This window comes from Phaethon aethereus, assembly GCF_964289735.1.
Source record: "Phaethon aethereus genome assembly, chromosome: 2".
Classification (NCBI taxonomy): Eukaryota; Metazoa; Chordata; class Aves; order Phaethontiformes; family Phaethontidae; genus Phaethon; species Phaethon aethereus.
The window spans coordinates 123,464,231-123,484,023 of NC_138582.1; the positions used below are offsets into that span (position 1 = coordinate 123,464,231).

Genomic DNA, 19,793 nt, shown 5'->3' on the forward strand with positions numbered 1-19,793 from the left:
GGATCAGAATTATAGCTAAACTTTTAATAACCAACAAAAATACAGTATTTAGATTTTCATAGATAGACAAAATCTGTCCTTTCCAATGTTGCTGGCAGTTCTTACAGATTTTGTCATGAAAAGCATCTGCCAGCTGAAATAGTAACATGCTAATACCCAGTCTACTAGTATAATTATCTACTAACAAAGGACTTTGCCTTGTTGCGGCATACTCAAAGCATTATCACATACAAAACGTATAGGCAGCTAATTAAGAACATGCAGTAGTAAATGGATAAAACCAGGGAAGTTTCAAAAAAATTCCATCCCAGAGAGATTTAAGGCATATGAAAAGGCTGAAATGTTCAGAAAAAGTAGCCACTGCACGATCCGTGCCAAGAGTTTACAGACATCAGTGAACAACGACGAGTACAAGTGCCTGGAAAAGCAGGAGCAGCAATATGAGTGAGGCACAATCATCTTGCCCTTGACCTATTCAATCCGTTCCAGCAGATTTCATCTTTCCCTTGTCCTGTGCTATGTACTGTTCTCATCACATGATATTACATGTAATGTGCTGTTCCTGCTTTTGCTAGTTTCTACATCTCCTTTTATTTTCTACTGAATATCTGGACACTAGCAATGCTGACAAATTAAAATTTAACTCCATATGTTGACGATGCGAGTAGACATCAGAATATAAACAAGGTGAGTCTCTTTCCTTCCTGCCCCTGTAACACTTCCATTTCATCAGAAATGTAAAGATAAGCTTCAGTGGAGGTAAAAAAAAAAGTCTGATCATCTTAAAATCCAATGTCAACCCAAGCTCCCAAAAGTCATGCTTAATATTTGTTTTGCTACATGTTTCTCATTTTGGCCATGAGTTCTTCTAGGCTTTCTTCAGACTCTGCTACTGTGTCCTCCGTTATCAAATTCTCTTCCTATTAGGAACAGGAAGAAAAAGTTGGCAATAGCAACAGAAAACTCCACACAAATAATTTTTATTGTGTTATACCACACTATTCTCCTAGAACCAAGTACTCAGTTGCAAGATCAGGACTAATCTTAAATTGTTGAATGTTCTGGCTGCAATACATACAGATTGTGTGTTCCCCAGGTATCCTAATTACTCTTTGACTACAGATAGCTTTTACAAGATAAATACGATAAAAGTTAATGAGTCACCAACGTATCAACTGAAAAACTGACATTTATTTTCCTTACCCCAGCCCTCAAATACATTCATTCCTATCACCTCAAAACTACGTTCACACTAGCACCCATACTTAAAAGAAATGTATTTCATAGAACACAAAACTGGACCATAGAAGGCACCAATCGGATGTACTGAGGTACAGTTTCACTGGAATTGTTCAGGATGGAATTTTATTTTGGGTTTAAAGGATAACCAAACTGGCTGCTATTATAAATTTAATGTACAACATTATTCTTTATGAATTTTTGAAATACAATATATTACCTTGTTTGGGATAGTATATGCTACAGTAATTCCCTCAGGAAGCTCAGGTACTGGGCCAGAAGCAGCCTTCAGCTCATCTTCTGAAATTTCTGATACTAATTCAATGCCTTCGCATTAAAAGGAATAGAGAACTCCATTAAAAGTTAGAAGAAAAAGTTCTTTAATCACCATGTTATCACAGTAAGTGGAAAATGGCAGCTACTTTTCCAAAACAGAAAAAAATAAAAGCAGAAGGGCCTTTGGTTTCAACTGCTTCATTCCATTATCAATACCAAGTATTTTCCCTTTACAATATATGAAATGGTTCTATACAGGTAACTTACGGACAAGAATGGCACCTCTCCTATACGACTTCCATGTCCTTAATGTTTAAATCTTATTGTGAGGACACTTCTCCCAATGGTAAGCTAAGATTATTTTCCATATCATGCAATAAACAGAATGTATATACCCATTCTTGAAATGGTTATATAAAACACGCTTACCATTCCTTAAGACGATTCCTTCTAATTTAAAGCCCTCGGAATATAAAAATCCACATGATACCTTAGCACAGGGGTTATGGAAGTGAAAAATGCTCTTTAGTTACGTATTTAAAAGGAACACGTAGTAAACAGAACTTCTCACATCTTTCATATCTTCAGACTATCTTCTGAGAAAGTTTATTTAAATGGCGGTTACATTTTAATCCTAAAACCTGCACGTTACACTAAAAAGACATCATCAAGTTGTGGTAACATTACTGTCAAAACCTGTGAAAAGCCAGCAGTAATTACGCAGTGTAAGTTATAAAAAAATAGGAACCATAAGAAGTCTATGTACCCTACAGTGTGTTCACCCAAAACAAATACTTCAACTGAATCTCAGTACTGGGAACATCATTTAGTCTCCGGTTGATTACTTACCCCAGTCGTTGTCTTCATGTACTATTTCTTCTTCCTGTTCAATTAGTTCTTGTTTTGGTCGTGCAGCGTCTTTTTTCTGAAGGAAAAATACAAAAAAATAAAAAACCATATGTAATAGTCCAATTTTCAACAACAGCAAAGATCAAATCTAATATTCACACTTCTTTTAAGATATGCAGTCACCATTTAGAACTTTGTTAGACAAAAAAAGGCAGAATACCTGCAAGTTTAAAAAAAACCCAAATGCATTAACTCTCAGAAATATATGACTGAGAGAAAGGTTGAGCAACTACTGCAGAAAAAAATATTATCTAACTGAATGCAAGCCATTCTGCCTACCCTTTACTTTAAGATAACTCAAAGTACTGTATTTTTAGAAAGACATGCAACCACCTGAAGACAAGGCTGCTGAAAATTGGAGTAGCGATGAAAGTTTTCTTTTACTACAAATCTATAGCTTGCTTTGTTCTTATGACTAAGAAAGGAAAAAAATAAGAACATGAAAGATTTTTACCTTATAATTTTCTTGCTGTTTTCTGCAATTTTGGTCACTACATTGTGGGTTTGGCTTCATAGACATAGTTGGAAAGAAATCCTGCATCGCATTGTAACCAAGATAATAACTCACAGTACCAAAATTTAACAGGTATCTAGAAACACAAACAGAGGAAGCTGGCTCTTATACACAGGTGCAAGAGAATAAGCCAGCTACAGTCTCAGAAAAAATATGTTTAGAGTAGTATGTCAACAGTTTTCTCCTGTGCCTTAATCCATTGCTTGAAGGACTCAAGTGCCCTGTATTACAATGGGAGAGTTTTCAACAGCTAATCAGAACCAGTTTAATCATCTCTCTATTGGCAACGAACATAAAGATTTAAACTAAACTGCAATGTTTGCATTCTTCATTAAAGAAAAACACCTGTTGCTATGCAATTTTATATAATACCTCCCTCTGCACAGCTGAAAATGGAGCTTGGTGGTTTGTCAGCACACTTGTAAACAGAACTGTTACTCTTTGTAACTAGAAATTTTTGCATGACTGACAAAACCAAACTAAGGCTAAAACCAGGCTAAATAAGATCCTATTCTCAAAGATTCTTGTAAAAGACAGCGCATCGTTTTGAAACAAGTACAAAGTTGTTAAAAAATTTTCCTTGCTGATACATGCAGTTCTTTTAGCAGTTGGAGTCATATTTTAGTATTTTCAAAAAGTACTGTCACATGTCATATTGCTATATAGCTATTTTTAATTCACGTCAGGTTTTTGGAATACAAACACTGCAAGAGAAATTTATTTGTCCATGTACAAAATTTCAAAGACAAGCCAGTGCTATAGCCTTTTTGTGTATAATTTAATGGGGTCAAATGGGAGCACGTTTAAATGCATAACTAAGGCAGGAAAAAAAAAGTGTGTGCATATGCAGTAAGACAAATTCTTAGGAAAACTCTGAATACTATTCCTTACCCGTGAAAGGTTCTATGAAAAACAGCAGCTCCAAAGTAAACACACCAGTGATTCAAGCAGTGTATATTCAGAGCGACCTGAACAAGCTTGAGGAACGGGCCTGTGTGAAGCTCATGAGGTTCAACAAGGCCAAGTGCAGGGTCCTGGACCTGCATTGGGGCAACCGCCGGTACGGTATCTATACAGGCTGGGGGATTAGGGGAGTGAGAAGGACTTGGGGGTACTGGTGCATGAAAAGCTGGACATGAGCCAGCAATGTGCACTCACAGCCCAGTCAGCCAACTGTATCCTGGGCTGCATCAAAAGAAAGGTGGCCAGCAGGTTGAGGGAGGTGATTCTGCTCCTCTACTCTGCCCTGGAGAGACCCCATCTGGAGTACTGCATCCAGCTCTGGAGTCCTCAGCACAAGAAAGACGTGGATCTGTTGAAGAGGGTCCAGAGGAAGACCACAAAAATGATCAGAGGGTTGGAACACATCTCCTACGAGGACAGGATGAGAAAGTTAGGTTTGTTCAGCCCAGAGAAGAGAAGGCTCTGGGAAGACTTTATTACTTAGTAAGTAAAGTACTTTCAGTACTTTAAGGAGGCTTATAAGAAAGATGGAGACAGAGTTTTTAGCAGGGCCTGGAGTGACAGGACAAGGGGACATGGTTTTAAACTAAAAGAGGGCAGATTTAGACTAGATAGAAGGAAGAAATTTTTCACAATGAGGGTGGTGAAACACTGGCACAGGTTGCCCAGAGAGGTGGTAGACGCCCCATCCATGGAAACATTCAGGGTCAGGTTGGACAGGGCTCTGAGCAACCTGATCTAGTTGAAGATGTCCCTGCTCATTGCAGGGGGGTTGGACTAGATGACCTTTAAAGGTCCCTTCCAACCCAAACTATTCTATGATTCTATGATATTTCAGCCCTGTCCAATGATGCCAATACCTTGAGGAAATAGGCCACAAACATATAAAAAGAACCAGGTCGATCATTATGAAATGTTCCTTCAGGTTTCTTTCTCTTATGGTGCTGTACATTGAATAGCAACAACTCAGTCACTTACTTCAGAACATTTTGTACAAGAATTCCTGCCACAACACCCATAGTTGTAGGAAGACTAGCTGCACAAACTCCTTCTCGTTTTAATGTTTTCTCATCAATATTTGCAGCAACTACAAGTGGAGGAGCACACTGAGGGGAAATGAAAGAAATTCAGTTTAAAAAAAAAGGTATTAAAAAAACCCTACCCAGCTAATCTTCACACTCCTAGTCCCACTTTAAAAGAAAGATAAACAAACAATTCAGCAGAGCACTGCATACCGCAAAACAAGCAGATTCACCAGGTATGATCAGCTGTATATGTCCTGACACTGCATTTTCACTCACTCCAGACTCCATCCAGATTTGTCCAAGTTCATTGCAGGCCTTATAAACACAGAAACACAAACATCAGCACTGCAGAAGTATAATGGAGAAAAAAACAAAACACGTAAGTTGAGAGTGATTAAACACATTGATCTTCCTGCTTTAAGACAAAAAAGCTATGATCAGAAAAAGGAACATGAAAAGGTAGAATAGAAATTGCTTATCAGAGTCAAAGCATAAATCAAAGAACAAATTAAAGGCGTCCTCATGAAGCTCACCCTTTGTGTTTTCCTGAAGACCTGAGACTTTTGAACAAATACAGGCATTAGCGATACAGCTGTTAGATGCGCTACAGAATCTAACTGCACAAACTACTTTTAGAGGCATGGACACAGGGTATCTGTGTACCTTCAGTGCATTCAATTTGCAGATAAAGTTAGCCGAAGGATAACAGAAAACATGCATTTGGGACATACCCTACATTGGTTGCTGTTATAAAGAAAACTAGTTTGATTAGGTACACAGCCTTAAGAAGACATTTTTAGTATACAAAAAGTCATATGAAGTATGACTTTACCTATACAGTCTTTAAAAAGTTTGTAAGATTTAGTATCCCAGGCTTCGGTAATACCTTTATAGAAGCAGGGTAATTTGGACGTACAAAGAGGTCTTACAACATTTAACTCTTTTACTAACCATTAGCTGCTAGTAACTTAAAAGTCCACAGTTATATTTATACACATAACATGTGTTTTACAAGAAGAGGGTAAAAGCTCAGATTCTCTTTCCTTAAATCAAGTAGGAGCGTTCTTAGAAGATTCTTCATAAGTTCTTGTCTCTTCTCCAGGCCACATAATTCCTAACAATATTTATAGAAGAAAATCAACCTCCATAAGCTCATGCCTTAGATGGCCTTACCGTGTTAATTGCCATGCGAGCTTCAAAGTTGTCCACACAGCTTAGAACAAGATCAACAGGCTTCCCTTCCTCTAGCGCACCATTACTGAAATAAGTATCAGAAGTTTGCATGTAATTGGTGGCAGGACAAAATACCAACAAGGCAATTAACATGCTCCTCTAGAGTACCAAAGCACATGGGAAGTGTATTGCCAACAAAACTTGAGCAAATGCAAAACAGGATGCAACAAGCATCTTAGATTTGCAGGAAAAACAGCAGCATGCTGAGGCTGGGATATAAATATATTTGAGAATTTTAGATTGAGTTTTATACGGTATACACTCACAGTACAAAGTATTAGGAGAATTGTCTCTGTGTACAGCATAACTACAAATGGGAAAAGTTATTTCAGAACTTGAGATCCACTAATAATTACTTTATTTCTCCACTCCACAAAGCATACCTGAAACTACTCCAGAACAGTCAAAATATGATCTGTTTTCTGTAATGGGAAAAGCCTATAAGAGCTGCAGCTTTGGTTGGAAATGTAAAGATGCACCAATATAAAATATAACTATGTAACTGTAGAAATAAATACCAACATAGAGAAAAGGTCTAGGCAGAAATATCTTCATATATACCTATCTCCCACTGATTTGTAATTGGAAGTCATTAAATTGAAGAGAAAAAAAAAAAAAGTGAGGCTATATAGAACCACACATCAGCGGAAGTTGGTGATATGCTTTTGTTCAGAGGTTTTACCTTATTCTATCCATGAAGTGTTCAAAGTTGTCCAGTGTTGTGATGTTGTAGTTATGTACTTCAAATTGAACATCAGGATTAATATTCCTTATGGAGGAAATAATGAGTCAATAATAACAATGATAACTTGCATTCTACACCCTAATTTCACAAGTGTTGCTACAGTCTTAAGTCTAGAATACCCCTGTATTTGTCAAAAATTCAGATTAGATGAGGAAAAAACCACAACATATTGAAATGGCATAGCTATACCAAACTTCTGAGCAATATTAGCTACACTTAAAAAGTAGACTCATATTAAGGTTTTGGCCAGTTCAAAAATGTCCTTGAAGTATCAACCATTCCCACAACTATTTTATATTCAAATTTCCAAATTAGATCATGCTACTTTGCAAGTGATTAAGAGTGAAACATTGGTTTTCTGAAGCAGCATCCTGGATAAATACATTTTAATACCTACTTCTCTAAGTTATACCTCAAAGTATGCTCTGCAGCTTGCACTTTACTTAATCCAGCTTGATGAGGTTGGAAGAAGAGTCTGTTCATGTTTGCCAATTCCACTTTGTCATAATCAAACAGAAGCAGCTACAATAAAGATTTTATTAACATATGATAATCTCCAAAGTATCTGCAACCAGAGCACTATGGCAAGGCATTTCAAATAACAAAACTCATTCTAAAACCAACAACAAAAAAACCCCAGCCAAACAACATCCCCCCGCTGTCCCATTCAGTTCACATACAAAAGGTACCGACATGGTAAGTATCAGAAAGAATGAATTATAACTGCCTTTCAATAGGAACTGATCCATTAAGCCATGAAAACCACTCATAAAAAGCAATTTGTTCATTTGATGTAAACTAAGAATATTCAACAGATTATCTACCTGAACACTACCACCTCTACTATCACATTCCTAGTTGCTGTTATGGCATTAACTAGAAATGTGTAATTTCTTTCACTTGTCTTGGCACGTAGTTATTCAAAACAATTCACTTAAAATACCTACATAATACATGGGCATGTTGATTATTATAAATTCTGAATCAACTGTCCAGTGTCCTTTTCTATGCCTAAGATGCTGGTCTTTAGGAAATGCTCCTGCAGACAAAGGGGGAATAAGCTTTGCAATAAAAAATTGCATCACCTCTGTATTAAGAAACTTCTTAAAGTTCCAAGAGTAAATGGTCAAGCTTTGCCTGGAAATACAAACACCTAAGCTATTCTTCAAATTCCTTCTTTACAGAAAAAATCCTGTTTTATTAAATCTAGAGGTTCTTGTTACCTACACACACATCAAATTATTTTTAATTGCTGCTAAATTTTTATCTCCAAGTCTGCCACATGATGAAGTAATGTTTGTGATAAAAATCTATGTTTGACATCTATTGCATTTCAGTTTCATGAATATCAACTAGTTCTCATAACATACGACAATCTTCTACGTGAGTTACCCCCTCCTTTTTCTTTATTTTGTTTCTTTTTGCAATAATCCAGTGTGAAGGTTAGATAGATGTACTCAGATAAGAGCACCAAGAAGACAAGCATCCAAACAAGACTCACCCACATGATACAGGATTAAGCCCTACGTAATTACTAGCATAAGAAAAATACAGACTCTTCATTTGTGATGTTTACACAAGTCCTGTTCTTAAATGTTTTCTTCATAGTACTTCTTTATTTGTGCAAAATCAACTGACTGACATCAACTCTAACTTTTAGACCAAAGACTGGCCAATCTACTATAAAGAAGTAGAAGAAGAAAACTCTCATTACCTTACCAATGCCACACCTTGTCAACATTTCAGCAGTCACACTGCCAACTCCACCTACACCTACTACTGCAACTGTAAAGGTACGGATTTTCTGTAGAAAGAAATAAAATACAGATCAGTATATCAAAAATGGTCCTCACAGGGAAAATATGCAAGGCTGTTTTAATGCAGATAGAATCCTACCTCATAGTCTTTGACAATTCCCATTCTTTTTAGTGCCATCAACCGACTACGAAGAAAAACAGCAACATTATATAGAAAATGCTTTCTACATTTCTAATAGCAATTTTGCTTTTCAGATATTTAAGGTCACTTTTGCTTTAAAAATAACCCCACTACGCACCAAACTCAAGCCTGCTGTTTTCATTGCAGTTGTGATTGCCAGCTACACAGAGTCTAAATGAGATAGTAGATACTTTCCCATTAGAAACAGCAATGGAGTACTAACCCTACAGAAACTCATGTACTTATTCAGATGCTATGTGTAACATCAGTGAAATCAGGAGGACCCATAGCTATTTTTGTAAATGAATCCCTGGTTTACAGAATGAAAGGTTACACTTTTTTCTTTAATGAACTGTACGGCAGCAGCATGCCAATGAAGACTCTTGCACTGTTTTCTGATCAATTTGATTAGATTAATGCCAACATAACTTTTTTTTTTTAATTAATTACAGAATATCAGGTTGTGATGATAACTGGAAGAATTTTAAAGTAACGTTTTATCTTACTGTTGCATCTTTTCGTAGAAAGGATCAATGAAAGTACAAGTCTCAATTTGTATTAAAGCAATTAATCCTGAAAAAAATAATGCTCCAGACTTCCAGAATCATTGAGCATTAGAAATGCTGGTCACAGCTGGTCAAGACTTCTCTAAACCAAACTCTAAAATACCTAAGTTAGAGGAATGAGAATAAGACCTTATGTAAGACACCTGTCCCGTTTATTAGCAACTTAGGTGAAAAACACACAAAGTTTCCTCTCTCTCCCTGTACCATAAAGCAAGATAATGTAAAATAACCCTGATGTACACCCGTGTCAGCCCAGTTAGGTAGGAAATTTGAGAGCATCTCTGCCCTCCTCCCCACAGAGCCTTCAGCCCCTGCACACCCAGCCCCATCGCTTAGTCCCCTACCTGGCCTAGCCCATGTCCACACACCTTTTCCCCTTTACCCAGACCCACAGTTCCAACCCACGGCCTGAAACGCCACAGCTCTCCCTCTTCCCTATCCCTTCCACCCCGACTCAGCCGCTGGGCCTCTTCCCCACGGCCGAGTCCTGGCCCTCTTCCCATAACCCAACCCCTGTAGGTGCTGCCTCCCCGCCCCATAAGGCGCCCCACCGTGAGGCGGAACGCCTTTCTGCGCCCCCTCGCCCCGGGCCGCACCTGTAAGGGTTAGAGTCCGTCACCTCGGGGCTCATGCTCTCGATGCGGGCCCGCGGCGCCCGCCGCCCGCCCTTCTCCCGAGCCAGCTCCTCCTCCAGCTCCCGTACACGCCGCTCCAGCTGCTCCAGCCGATTCGGCTCCGCCATGGCAGCGCCACCGACGCCGCAGCGACACGTCCCCCCGTCCCGGTCAGCTTCCGGGAGCGGCAGGGAGCGCCGTCCCCGGCTCGCGCCGACGTCTCAGGGAGCGTTCCCATCTCGAGGGGGGTCTCCTGCCACCCGACAGCAGGCAACGGGCGGGCTCCGGCGATGATTGAGGGCAAGTACCAGCCGGAGCGGTAACCATTTCCCGGGAGCCGATCTTCTCCAGGAGAAGCCGCCCGGGTCCGAGAGACCTGCTGACCCGGCGCCGGGGACCGCTTTCCTTGACGGACCCGAGCCTCCTCCGGTTGCCGCGGCGACGCCGGGAGGGGCGGGGCACCTCCGTCAGTAGCGTAGCGGCGCCGAGGGCAGTTGCGGAGCCTACGCAGCGCCGAGTATGGCGGTGGAGCCGGGTACTAGCGAGGTGCAGCGGCAGCACCGCTTCGAAGAGGGGAGTTTGGAGTGTTACCTGTGCAGCCACCTGCCCGGCTTCCCTCGGCAGCCCGCGAGGGCCCTGGCAGTCAGGCAGTACAGGTAAATGGTGGGCCGCTCTCCTGCCCCGGCACCGCCTGTGAGGGGGGAGCGGCGAGGCCTCGACGGCCATTGTCACGGAAGCCCTGGCCCGTGGGGCACCCTGAGGCGCAGAGTCAGAGCGTCAGCCCGCAGTGTGTTTCTGTGGGACGAGGAGAGGGGCCACGGCTTTGCTTGTTGTCCGGCAGGAAAGGTGGGCAGAGTTAGGGCCCTTTGCCCTGATAATGGTGGATAGCAGCCATCGAGGCAGCGGCCCGTCCCTTGAACGGCTGGAGAAGTCAAAGTTTGTGGTGGCAGCGAAGGTGACCTTTGGTACAGGTGGACCCGGTGGCCTCCCACGGGCAGGCGGTGTGTTGGGTGGACTTCCCGCTGTCCTTGGAAAGACATGCATTTGGCTCTCCGTGGTGGGCTGTGTTGGAGTATATGCACAGCTGTGTTGTTGCCTACTCATAAATCTCAGTTTATCTGATTGCTCTTTAATTGCATAGTAAGTATTAAGGTTCAGAAGCACATACATGGCTTAAGAAATCAATTTATAAAGCCTTAGGTTATTGCTTGGTAAGTAAATCCATGAGGAGAGCCTAAAGCTGTTCTGAGATTCCCATTAATGCCCTGAGAGCAATGCATTGCGCCAAGGAGGGGCTGCACCCAGGCTCCAGACCCACCATTGCACAGAACATGTATTTGCAACAGTGCAACATTTGCATTCAGCAAATTAGTGGTGTGGCAGTGTGACTTTAAATCAAGAGCTAACTATTAGAAATATGTAGTAATTCCTTTGTAGATATTACCTTGACTGCTTTATTTGCAGCTATCACTAAGAAACAGGAAACAATTTTTCATTGTCTCCTGACACATATAAAACATGCTGTATTCTAATCCTTATTTGTACTTAATTGAGGAGACTTTAGGAGAGGCCTCAGGAGAGTAGCTAATAGTAAAATCTACTAAAATATTGCCAGCATTTGTGCTTTCAATACTTTGTTAGTCTTGCAGTTGCACTTCAGGGCTACAACCAATGTAAATCTCTGTTGTACCAGGCAGAATATTTGTCTGGGCAGTATACTTGTTAAACTATACTACAGACTATGCCCTAACTGCCTTGAGGAAGAATGGAAATTCAGAAGTTCACTTGATTTTGGTTTTCCAGTAGTTGTCTAATTCTTTTATTTGACTACATCAGAGAGGGTCTTAAAAATCATCCAGAATGAGGAGAAGATGACATGTAGATTAGCATAGAGCCTTGAGGAAAATGAGGATCAATGCGCTTGATTGGGATGTGATAGATGAGGTGTTATGAAGGGTTTTACTAGGTTGTCCTTCTCTTTTACACGTGTATGTGATTGAAACGTCTAATTTCTACATTTCTTTGTCATTGCAACATTGATTCTTTAAAACTTGACATTTGCTATAGGCAGTCCTTTAAGCATAGCATATGTATGTGATGATCAGGCTAGCATAGTGGGGCTTGGTACTAGCATTCATCAGTTATTTGGAGAACTTTCTTTATGCTTACATTGTTCAAAATACAGCTCACCAAAGGACAAATACAATTACAGGCTAGCGTGAATTCTGCTCTGTTTAATTTCCTCCAAATTGGAAAGCTTTAAAGTTAGTGTCTACTGCATACCTTGGAAACCTTAATGATGTCTCTTTAGGGAGGAGAGGTAAATGCTATCATCATCTTCACAGGAGAACAAATTGTGTATCTGTGACCTCTCCGCAGTGAAATATACCTTTCTTATAGGTAGGAATAGAACTGCTGACTTCTGATTTTGTAGGCTATGACTTGCATACTTGTAAGACAATATTTGAAAATAAACAAACCTGCCAACTTTTGAGAAGAACCCTTTCCTCTGTCTTGCCATTTTGTTCAGTGCAAGTCACAGTGTATTTTGCATCATTTCTCTTAAAAGCTTGCAAATTTGTAAATACTTTAATTCATAAGTAATTATAATCTCTCTCTTTGCAGCTCAGGCCAGTCAAATCCAACCTTTTACCTTCAGAAGGGTGGGCAGGCTTATGTGCTCAGGAAGAAGCCCCCTGGCCCACTTTTACCAAGAGCTCACAAAGTAAGTAACATTCTTCAGCAAGCTCCAAACACTTTGTGTTGCAGGTGGCCTATACATGATGGCGTGACACATTGCTGAATGTGTCTAGGAGTGCAGTGAATTAATTGGATTGTTTCCAGTTTTCTTTGCTGTACACATTACTAAACATTTAAGAGGATACATTGTCATTCACTGTACTCATTTATGTTTGGGAACTTTTCATTGAACCTAAGTTTCTGTGTGTTCTTCAGGTTGATAGAGAGTATCGTGTGCAGAAAGCCTTATTTTCAGCTGGATTTCCAGTGCCTGAGCCCCTGTTCTATTGCAGTGACATTTCTATCATTGGAACAGAATTTTATGTAATGCAGCATGTGCAGGTTGGTCCTCCAATGTGAAAGATATTTTTCTTTTCCCTACTACAAGCTGCTTTTTAAGCTTTCTGTTAGAGCCCTATCCAGCATTTACTAAGTTTTGTGATATAAATACAAGTAATTCTCTGACACTTCTAAGAAATGCTAGCTCTCAGAGATTCTCACCGATTTCACCTTCTCCAGGACTTATTTCCTACTTTGTTGAAATTTTCAGCTCAGTGTTTAACTTCTTGTTCTCGTTTGAGCTCTCAAAAGGATGTCTTGAAATGAGTCACTATTGCTTTTGGGAAAAGCATACATGTAGGTCAGAGGGAGAAAAAATCAGGCTATAAAGTTGTACTGGACATTGGACATCCTGGAACCTGTTTGGTACTGAAGTTAGTAATCTACATACAATCACCTCTCTTGAAAACCAAGCAGAATTCCAGCTCAAGCACTACTTTCAGAAAGAACATGGCATAGCTCTGTCTGTGGTCCATAACTCCGGAGGCTGAGTTGATTCTGTTTCTGTTGCATTTTGGTGACTCTGAGTGTAAGTCTGCTCTATCATGTCTTTTTTTTCCTGTGGGAGGAGGTTTTGAATTCAGGCCTCTTCCCTTTCATCACAATGTACTCTCCTACCAGGTTCACTAGGGAATTAGAAATATAAGACCTTATAGGCCAATTCCTGGAGGTTGTTAACCTTCCTACAAAAACCATGAATCAAGAGTAATAAAATTTAAAAGCTACAAAGAATTTGAAACAATTATCTTGTATTAAAGGTGGAGAATTTTGATGGTTTTGACTAGAACAAAGTGGTTCCTTAACGAGTGTTAACCTCGCTACTGTTATATTTACATTTCTAAGGATGTAAATTTACAGTCTGTCCATTCTAAGATGAACAGCAGTGCACTGTTTGCAACAAATACGTTGTATATGTAGAAAACAGTCATACATTGATTATGTTGAATAAACTATTATACAATACAAAACCTACTTTGTTATGCAGAATCTTCCAGCAAAAAAGTTCTATTGATGCTTTAGCTGTTGAAATACATTGAAGCCATCATGCGCACCACTGAAATTGAGGAACTTAGAGGAGAGTCTGTTTTTCCTTTTCCAAGCTCTTACTGGCAGGGTCAAAATTAAAGGAGAAAATGGAAAATCTCACCTATCTTCTAAACATATTAAACTGCTTTTAAGCAGAATGCAGGTGAATTTTTTTTTTATTGTTTGCCTCTTTCTACATACAACCCAACCCGTTCGTCTCCTCTCCTCGCCTGTCTCTCACACCCTCCACCCAGGTCCTCATTGTTATTTTTTCTAGAAGTTAGCAGTTAGAGACAATATAGTAACTTTTTTTTTCCCCTGGTGCTTTCAAGCTTGAGGATATCTGGATAGGGTGCGCTAATTCAGACTTTCATCTACTGAATATATATCTTATTTTAATTGCCTTCCAATAAATATTCTGTATACTAATGATCTGAGATATCTGTGAGTCCATTCATCTGTCCCGGGCAAGAAATAAAATAAATGAGGAAGGAATTTTTGATTGCATAGGGAGTGTTGGTTCACTGCATTTGTGTTTGCTTCTGAAATGTTTAGCTTTACTTCTCTTCATCTGAAGCGTACATCCCACCTAATATCTGATTTATGATGTTTTTAGGGTCGCATCTTCCGAGACCTCTCACTGCCTGAAGTGGGCCCAGCTGAGCGTTCTGCTTTGTATATTGCAATGATAGAAACTTTGGCCCTGTTGCACTCCTTTGATTTACAGTCATTAGGTCTCCAAGGATATGGCAGAGGTCCAGGATACTGCAGAAGACAGGTACAACTCTTCAAAAAATTCTCTTGTTTTGTCAGGTCTTGAAGATTTATTTGACTTGCAACCTAAATTGTTAATTATTAATGACTTGTAAAAGTAACCATCATATTTTGGCTATTAAACACCTTCACTTAGTTCAGTTATTTGTGCACAGTATATTCATTGCATCTTTTGATCTCACAGTTCACATTTGCAAATGCAAAGGCACTGGGTTTTCTGAGTTTACGGGTAATGTGGTGATAGTGAAAGCCCAGAAGCATGTGCTTCAGAATTTTGTGCTCTTGAAAAACTGCTGAATCAGTTGGAAAATCTGTTGAAGTGTTTGTATTTCTTTAGGTATCAACTTGGAAAAGACAGTATGATGCAGCTGCTCATACAGATATTCCTGCCATGAACAAGCTGGCTGAGTGGTTAGCAAACAACTTGCCACCTGATGATAATGAAGAAAGCCTGATTCATGGAGACTTTAGAATAGATAACATCATCTTCCACCCAACAGAGGTATTTGAAACATATTTATACACGTTTAGTAGTTTTTGGTCCTCCATTTGTTTGTACTGCTACCATGTAATAAGACACTTACGTGGGTGTTTCAGTGTATGATACATCTTTGAAAGGAACAAGTAGAGAACTTAAGTCTTGTCCATACTCTGTATATGATGTTTAGGTACCTAATACAGTCCTGGTTTTCATTGCAGGACCTAGTTGCTCAATTTATTAATTAGCTCTCATCCCTACTTCAAAGTCCAGGAACAAAACAATTATATGCATAAATCCTATTGAATTCAGTGCAACTTAAGGCTCACTACATAAGCATCTGATCCACAGCCCATTGAAATCTGTGTTAGGGCTTCAATTAACCACAAAGGCTTTTGGAACAGCGTTTGAATGCATGATATGTGGATACCAGGGGAAGCAAAGAAAAATCTGCCAAAGCTGCTTAGTTACAGAGTACGTGTAGATCACAGAGACCCCAAAAGTTCCTCATTCATCTTTAGGGGAAAAGGGAAAGGAAGAGATTTTTTTTTTTTCTTCCTAGTTTATAGAAATAAGCATGTGTTACCTATCTATCGACATAATTGCATTTTCACTATCTTTTTCCATGCTGTTTGCTGTGTTGTTGTGACCAGAAGATATGCCTGGGATGCATGACCAAGACTCTGCAATGCGTGCTTTACAACAAAGGAACTGATCCCAGAGATTCCCACTGTTGTGCATAGATCAGTTGATAGACGCTGTTTGTAGTCTTAAATGTGCTGATTGACTCCCTGACATAGTTGAAAGAATTGACCAAACTGTACATAGGTAATTTTAAATAATCTGTGGAAACTGTTCCTGTATGGAACAGAGCAGGAATGACCATGTAGGAAAGTCTTTTGCACATAGTTCAAGTAGCCATGGATCATGAGTCAGCTAGAGGGGTCATTCAGGATGACAGGCCAGCTGGATTATAGGAATTCATCAGAACAACAGTTTGGGGAGTCAGCCCACCCAGCTGAAGACACCATTGCAAGGATGCTTGCAGCAGAGGCTCATGTCACTATGTGGGCAGTGATTGACTGTGCTGTTTAAGAAATTAAATTCCTCATGTAAGTGTTAATCTGTGCATAGTATTGTGATAAATTAATTTTTTTAATGCATGGTCTGTCCATGAGCATCTGTGCAACAGGGCTGGAAACAAAAAAACCAACTGTCAATACTACTGTTCTTCAGGATATTTTATTTCAATCATATTTTGACGAGAAGAGATTCGAAGTTTCTGATAGAAAGAATGTTACTCAAAAATGTAGAATTTAAAACAGACTTTTGCTGGAAAATGCTTGGTTTTCTGCCACTGTGTAAATGTTAATTTTCTGCAGATCCTTACCTGGTGCTAAAAGGAACTGCTTTTGCTGTAAACAGTTACAGTGCGTGTTTTTGGTTTTAAACACATAGTAGCCCGATAAAGCTGTTGGATATTCAGTCAGTTATGCATTTGTGGATGGAGAGAATTTATCTTCTGTCATTCACTTGGGTTATTTATTTTTATTTAAGGCTCGTGTTTTGGCAGTGCTGGACTGGGAACTTTCAACTGCTGGTCATCCTTTAGCAGATTTAGCATATGCCACTTTATTCTACTTTTGGCCTACATCTATTAAGGACATAGGTCAAGGAACTCCCTTGGGTTTCAAAGGCACTGTAGGTATGAAACTGTAATCTTTTTGTTGAAATGACTTCTAGGGTTGATTTCTGTTTGGTATGTTACCTTTATAAACAATAATAAAAAGTTAAATTAATAAGCAAATCATTTTGCACGTGAACTTTTCCATAGTTTTCTTCATTGTAGGAAACATGCTGATAGTGAGGTTTAGGGTTTGAACAGGCTGTGGCTTAGGCACAGTGTGCTACTTCTGTAAAAGTTTATTTTGAGGCTTTCTTAGATATAATAGAAGGAAACAAAAATTTACATGTAAATTTATCATTTATTAAAAAAAAAAGGCAACACCTCTGTCCCCCACCTCCGCACTGTAGTGAAATTAATCTCCTTACTGGAATGGAGGCAAGGGGCAGTAGGAAGTGTTATGCTTATCTGGAATTCTGACAACTCCTATTTCCTTTTGGCTCTCCATATCCCACTTAGGTCATGAGAAATGGTAAATAGTGTGGTTTAATCTGTAAATGGAATATCTTATAAAGCTGAAAAGTTGTTCAAATGCTTGAAGAAAAAGGTGGAAAAATTATAGAAAAGGTTGAGTATTCTAAAATAGTCTGTTTTTTTGTAGAAACTCCTTCATTTGAAGAACTGGTTTCCATTTACTGCCGCTGTCGGGGTATTAGCACTACTTCATCCAACTTTAATTTTTTTCTTTCTTTGTCATGTTTTAAAATGGCAGCAATATCCCAGGTAATACACACACATTTGCTGAAATGTCACGTTTTTATTATGGGTATTTGTAGTTGGTAATACTTGTTCAAAATATGAATAATAGTTAAAAAATAACTGGAACCATTGTATTTCTGTTTGTTCCTTTAGAAGTGGTATCTTAGATGCGTATCTATCCAAGATAGAATTCTTGCTACATAAAATACATTGCATTAGATATAGCTAACTTAGGAAAGTAGGCTAAAAACAAAGAAAATGTGGATATTTGGATTTTTCATATTGATGTTTCTGTATGCAGGAAGTTTTGTCATTACCTTTTTGCACTCTGTAGCTAATTTAAATTCTGTATTGCAGAGAAACAAAGACCTTTCTATGTTTCTGCAGCTCTCATGAAAGTAGATAGCAGGATAGATAAGTAAGATCCTGTTGGTGCCACCCACAGATGAAAAATGGTGTGTGGTGAACTCAGCTTATGAGGATCATAGGAGGCCAATTTTGAGATGTGATTATAGGAGAACATGTTTCCTTGATTCATTGTTAACAGAAGTAACTGTTTAGTTAGATATTCAGCTATTGTAGAGCATAAATATATTTTAATGAGTGGCAGCATGAGATCAGCATATCAAATGTGGGATAAGCTACCTAGTATTAATTTGGAGTAAGAGTGCGGGTAGTTAATTTAGTTGTGGATAATAATCATATGTGTATACTGTTGTTAGTTGGCTTAAGGGATAGGCTGGGCTTGCTTGCAGTATGATGTGCAAACATTTCTCCTTCTCTCTCCCCTCTCTCTCCTTTAGTTTAGTTTAGCTGGGGTATGTGGTTTTTTTCTCCTGTGCACCAAACATCTCCATTATATCAGAAATAGACCAAAAACAATATTAACATATCCCAGTAAAATTTGTCTAGGTGCTAATTTTTTCCTATTAAGATTATGTGCATTTAAGTGTTACTTTCACAATCGAAGAAGTCACCAATCTATTAAAGACAAAATTTTAAGTGCCTAATTATACCATACATGCCTTCCTTTTGGCTTTAGGGTGTATATGCTAGATATCTCATTGGAAATGCTGCTGCGGAGAATAGTCATGAATTTGCTAAGATTGTGAAGCCTCTGGCAGAGAGAGGGTTAGAGCTCTCAAAAAGGTAAGAGTGGTCTAAACTACTGGTCAAAGGCAAGGCAAAGCTTTTACAATGTCTTCACTTATTTAAATGCCTGTATAAGGCAGCTTATATTATGAGGGAAAATCTGGTCTTACTTGTTATTGCGTTGAATGTTCTTCTCTAGGTCATCCTTCAGCAGCACACATCACAGCCTTTCTGGAGAGCTGTTCCATCTAAGTAGGAAAGGCCAAGAAATTCTGCTGAAGGTCAAGCAGTTCATGAAGCAGCACATATATCCAGCTGAGAAAGTAAAAGCTTTTAGTAAACCTTTTTATAAATGAACATTTTATGACTAGAGTTTATAAAAATGTAAAACTAGGTATAGAAGTCATGTCCTCCTATTTATTTTTTTTTTTTTTCAAAACAGCCTTATTTTCATGCAGTGTTGTTTGTGGCATTGCAAAATATTAACAAATCATTAGAGTTTGCATTAATTTTTTTCATAATTAAAAAGTTGTATGCATTGTTAATGAAAGCTAAGAGTTACTTTTAAAACTTCTTAAAAGTTTAAGAACTACTCTTCTTAAAAGGAGTTACTTTTTAGAGTTATTTGCCAAAATACTTTTAACACTAACAAAAACCTAGAACTGTTATGTATTCAACAGAAAGACGCTTAATTAAGAAATGGAAACTGATGGTTTTAACTGTATCAAAGTTGAATGTTTCTGTTTCTTGCCTTATTTTTTAAGGTGTGACTTTTATGACAAAAAATGGGATTCTGTAATGTATCAATGTAACCTCATTCCTGAATATATCTAATACCAATGAAGGTTTGAACTCAGATAATGAAATATCCACAGAAGTCTCTAATTAGTGGAAACCAAAATGAGATGAAGCATTTTGCTTCTTAGCCTAGGGAGATTAG

At 38.9% G+C, this 19,793-nt stretch overlaps 2 protein-coding genes across 2 annotated transcripts in view; one reads left to right on the forward strand and one right to left on the reverse strand.

Moving 5' to 3' along the window:
• Positions 1 to 836: 836 nt before the first annotated feature.
• On the reverse strand, positions 837 to 10,260 carry UBA5 (ubiquitin like modifier activating enzyme 5; the record flags this gene model as incomplete). Its single annotated transcript, XM_082015288.1, has 12 exons — positions 10,005 to 10,260; positions 8,801 to 8,846; positions 8,619 to 8,708; positions 7,317 to 7,426; positions 6,842 to 6,928; positions 6,100 to 6,184; positions 5,137 to 5,241; positions 4,880 to 5,007; positions 2,879 to 3,014; positions 2,365 to 2,440; positions 1,460 to 1,566; positions 837 to 920 (listed from the first exon to the last, which is right to left on the reverse strand). Exons 1-12 carry the CDS (start codon positions 10,148 to 10,150, stop codon positions 837 to 839), a joined length of 1,200 nt encoding a protein of 399 aa, XP_081871414.1. The 5' UTR covers positions 10,151 to 10,260.
• A 182-nt stretch (positions 10,261 to 10,442) lies between these two features.
• The window catches only part of ACAD11 (acyl-CoA dehydrogenase family member 11), a gene marked incomplete at its 3' end in the record, with an annotated part of 32,908 nt that continues 23,557 nt past the window's right edge, over positions 10,443 to 19,793 (forward strand). The window contains exons 1-9 of the mRNA XM_081996848.1: positions 10,443 to 10,678; positions 12,648 to 12,747; positions 12,978 to 13,103; positions 14,743 to 14,904; positions 15,238 to 15,402; positions 16,936 to 17,083; positions 17,664 to 17,785; positions 18,804 to 18,910; positions 19,053 to 19,176. Coding sequence (XP_081852974.1) covers positions 10,542 to 10,678; positions 12,648 to 12,747; positions 12,978 to 13,103; positions 14,743 to 14,904; positions 15,238 to 15,402; positions 16,936 to 17,083; positions 17,664 to 17,785; positions 18,804 to 18,910; positions 19,053 to 19,176 — 1,191 coding nt within the window. The 5' untranslated portion in view covers positions 10,443 to 10,541. The remainder of the gene's footprint in view (positions 10,679 to 12,647; positions 12,748 to 12,977; positions 13,104 to 14,742; positions 14,905 to 15,237; positions 15,403 to 16,935; positions 17,084 to 17,663; positions 17,786 to 18,803; positions 18,911 to 19,052; positions 19,177 to 19,793) is intronic.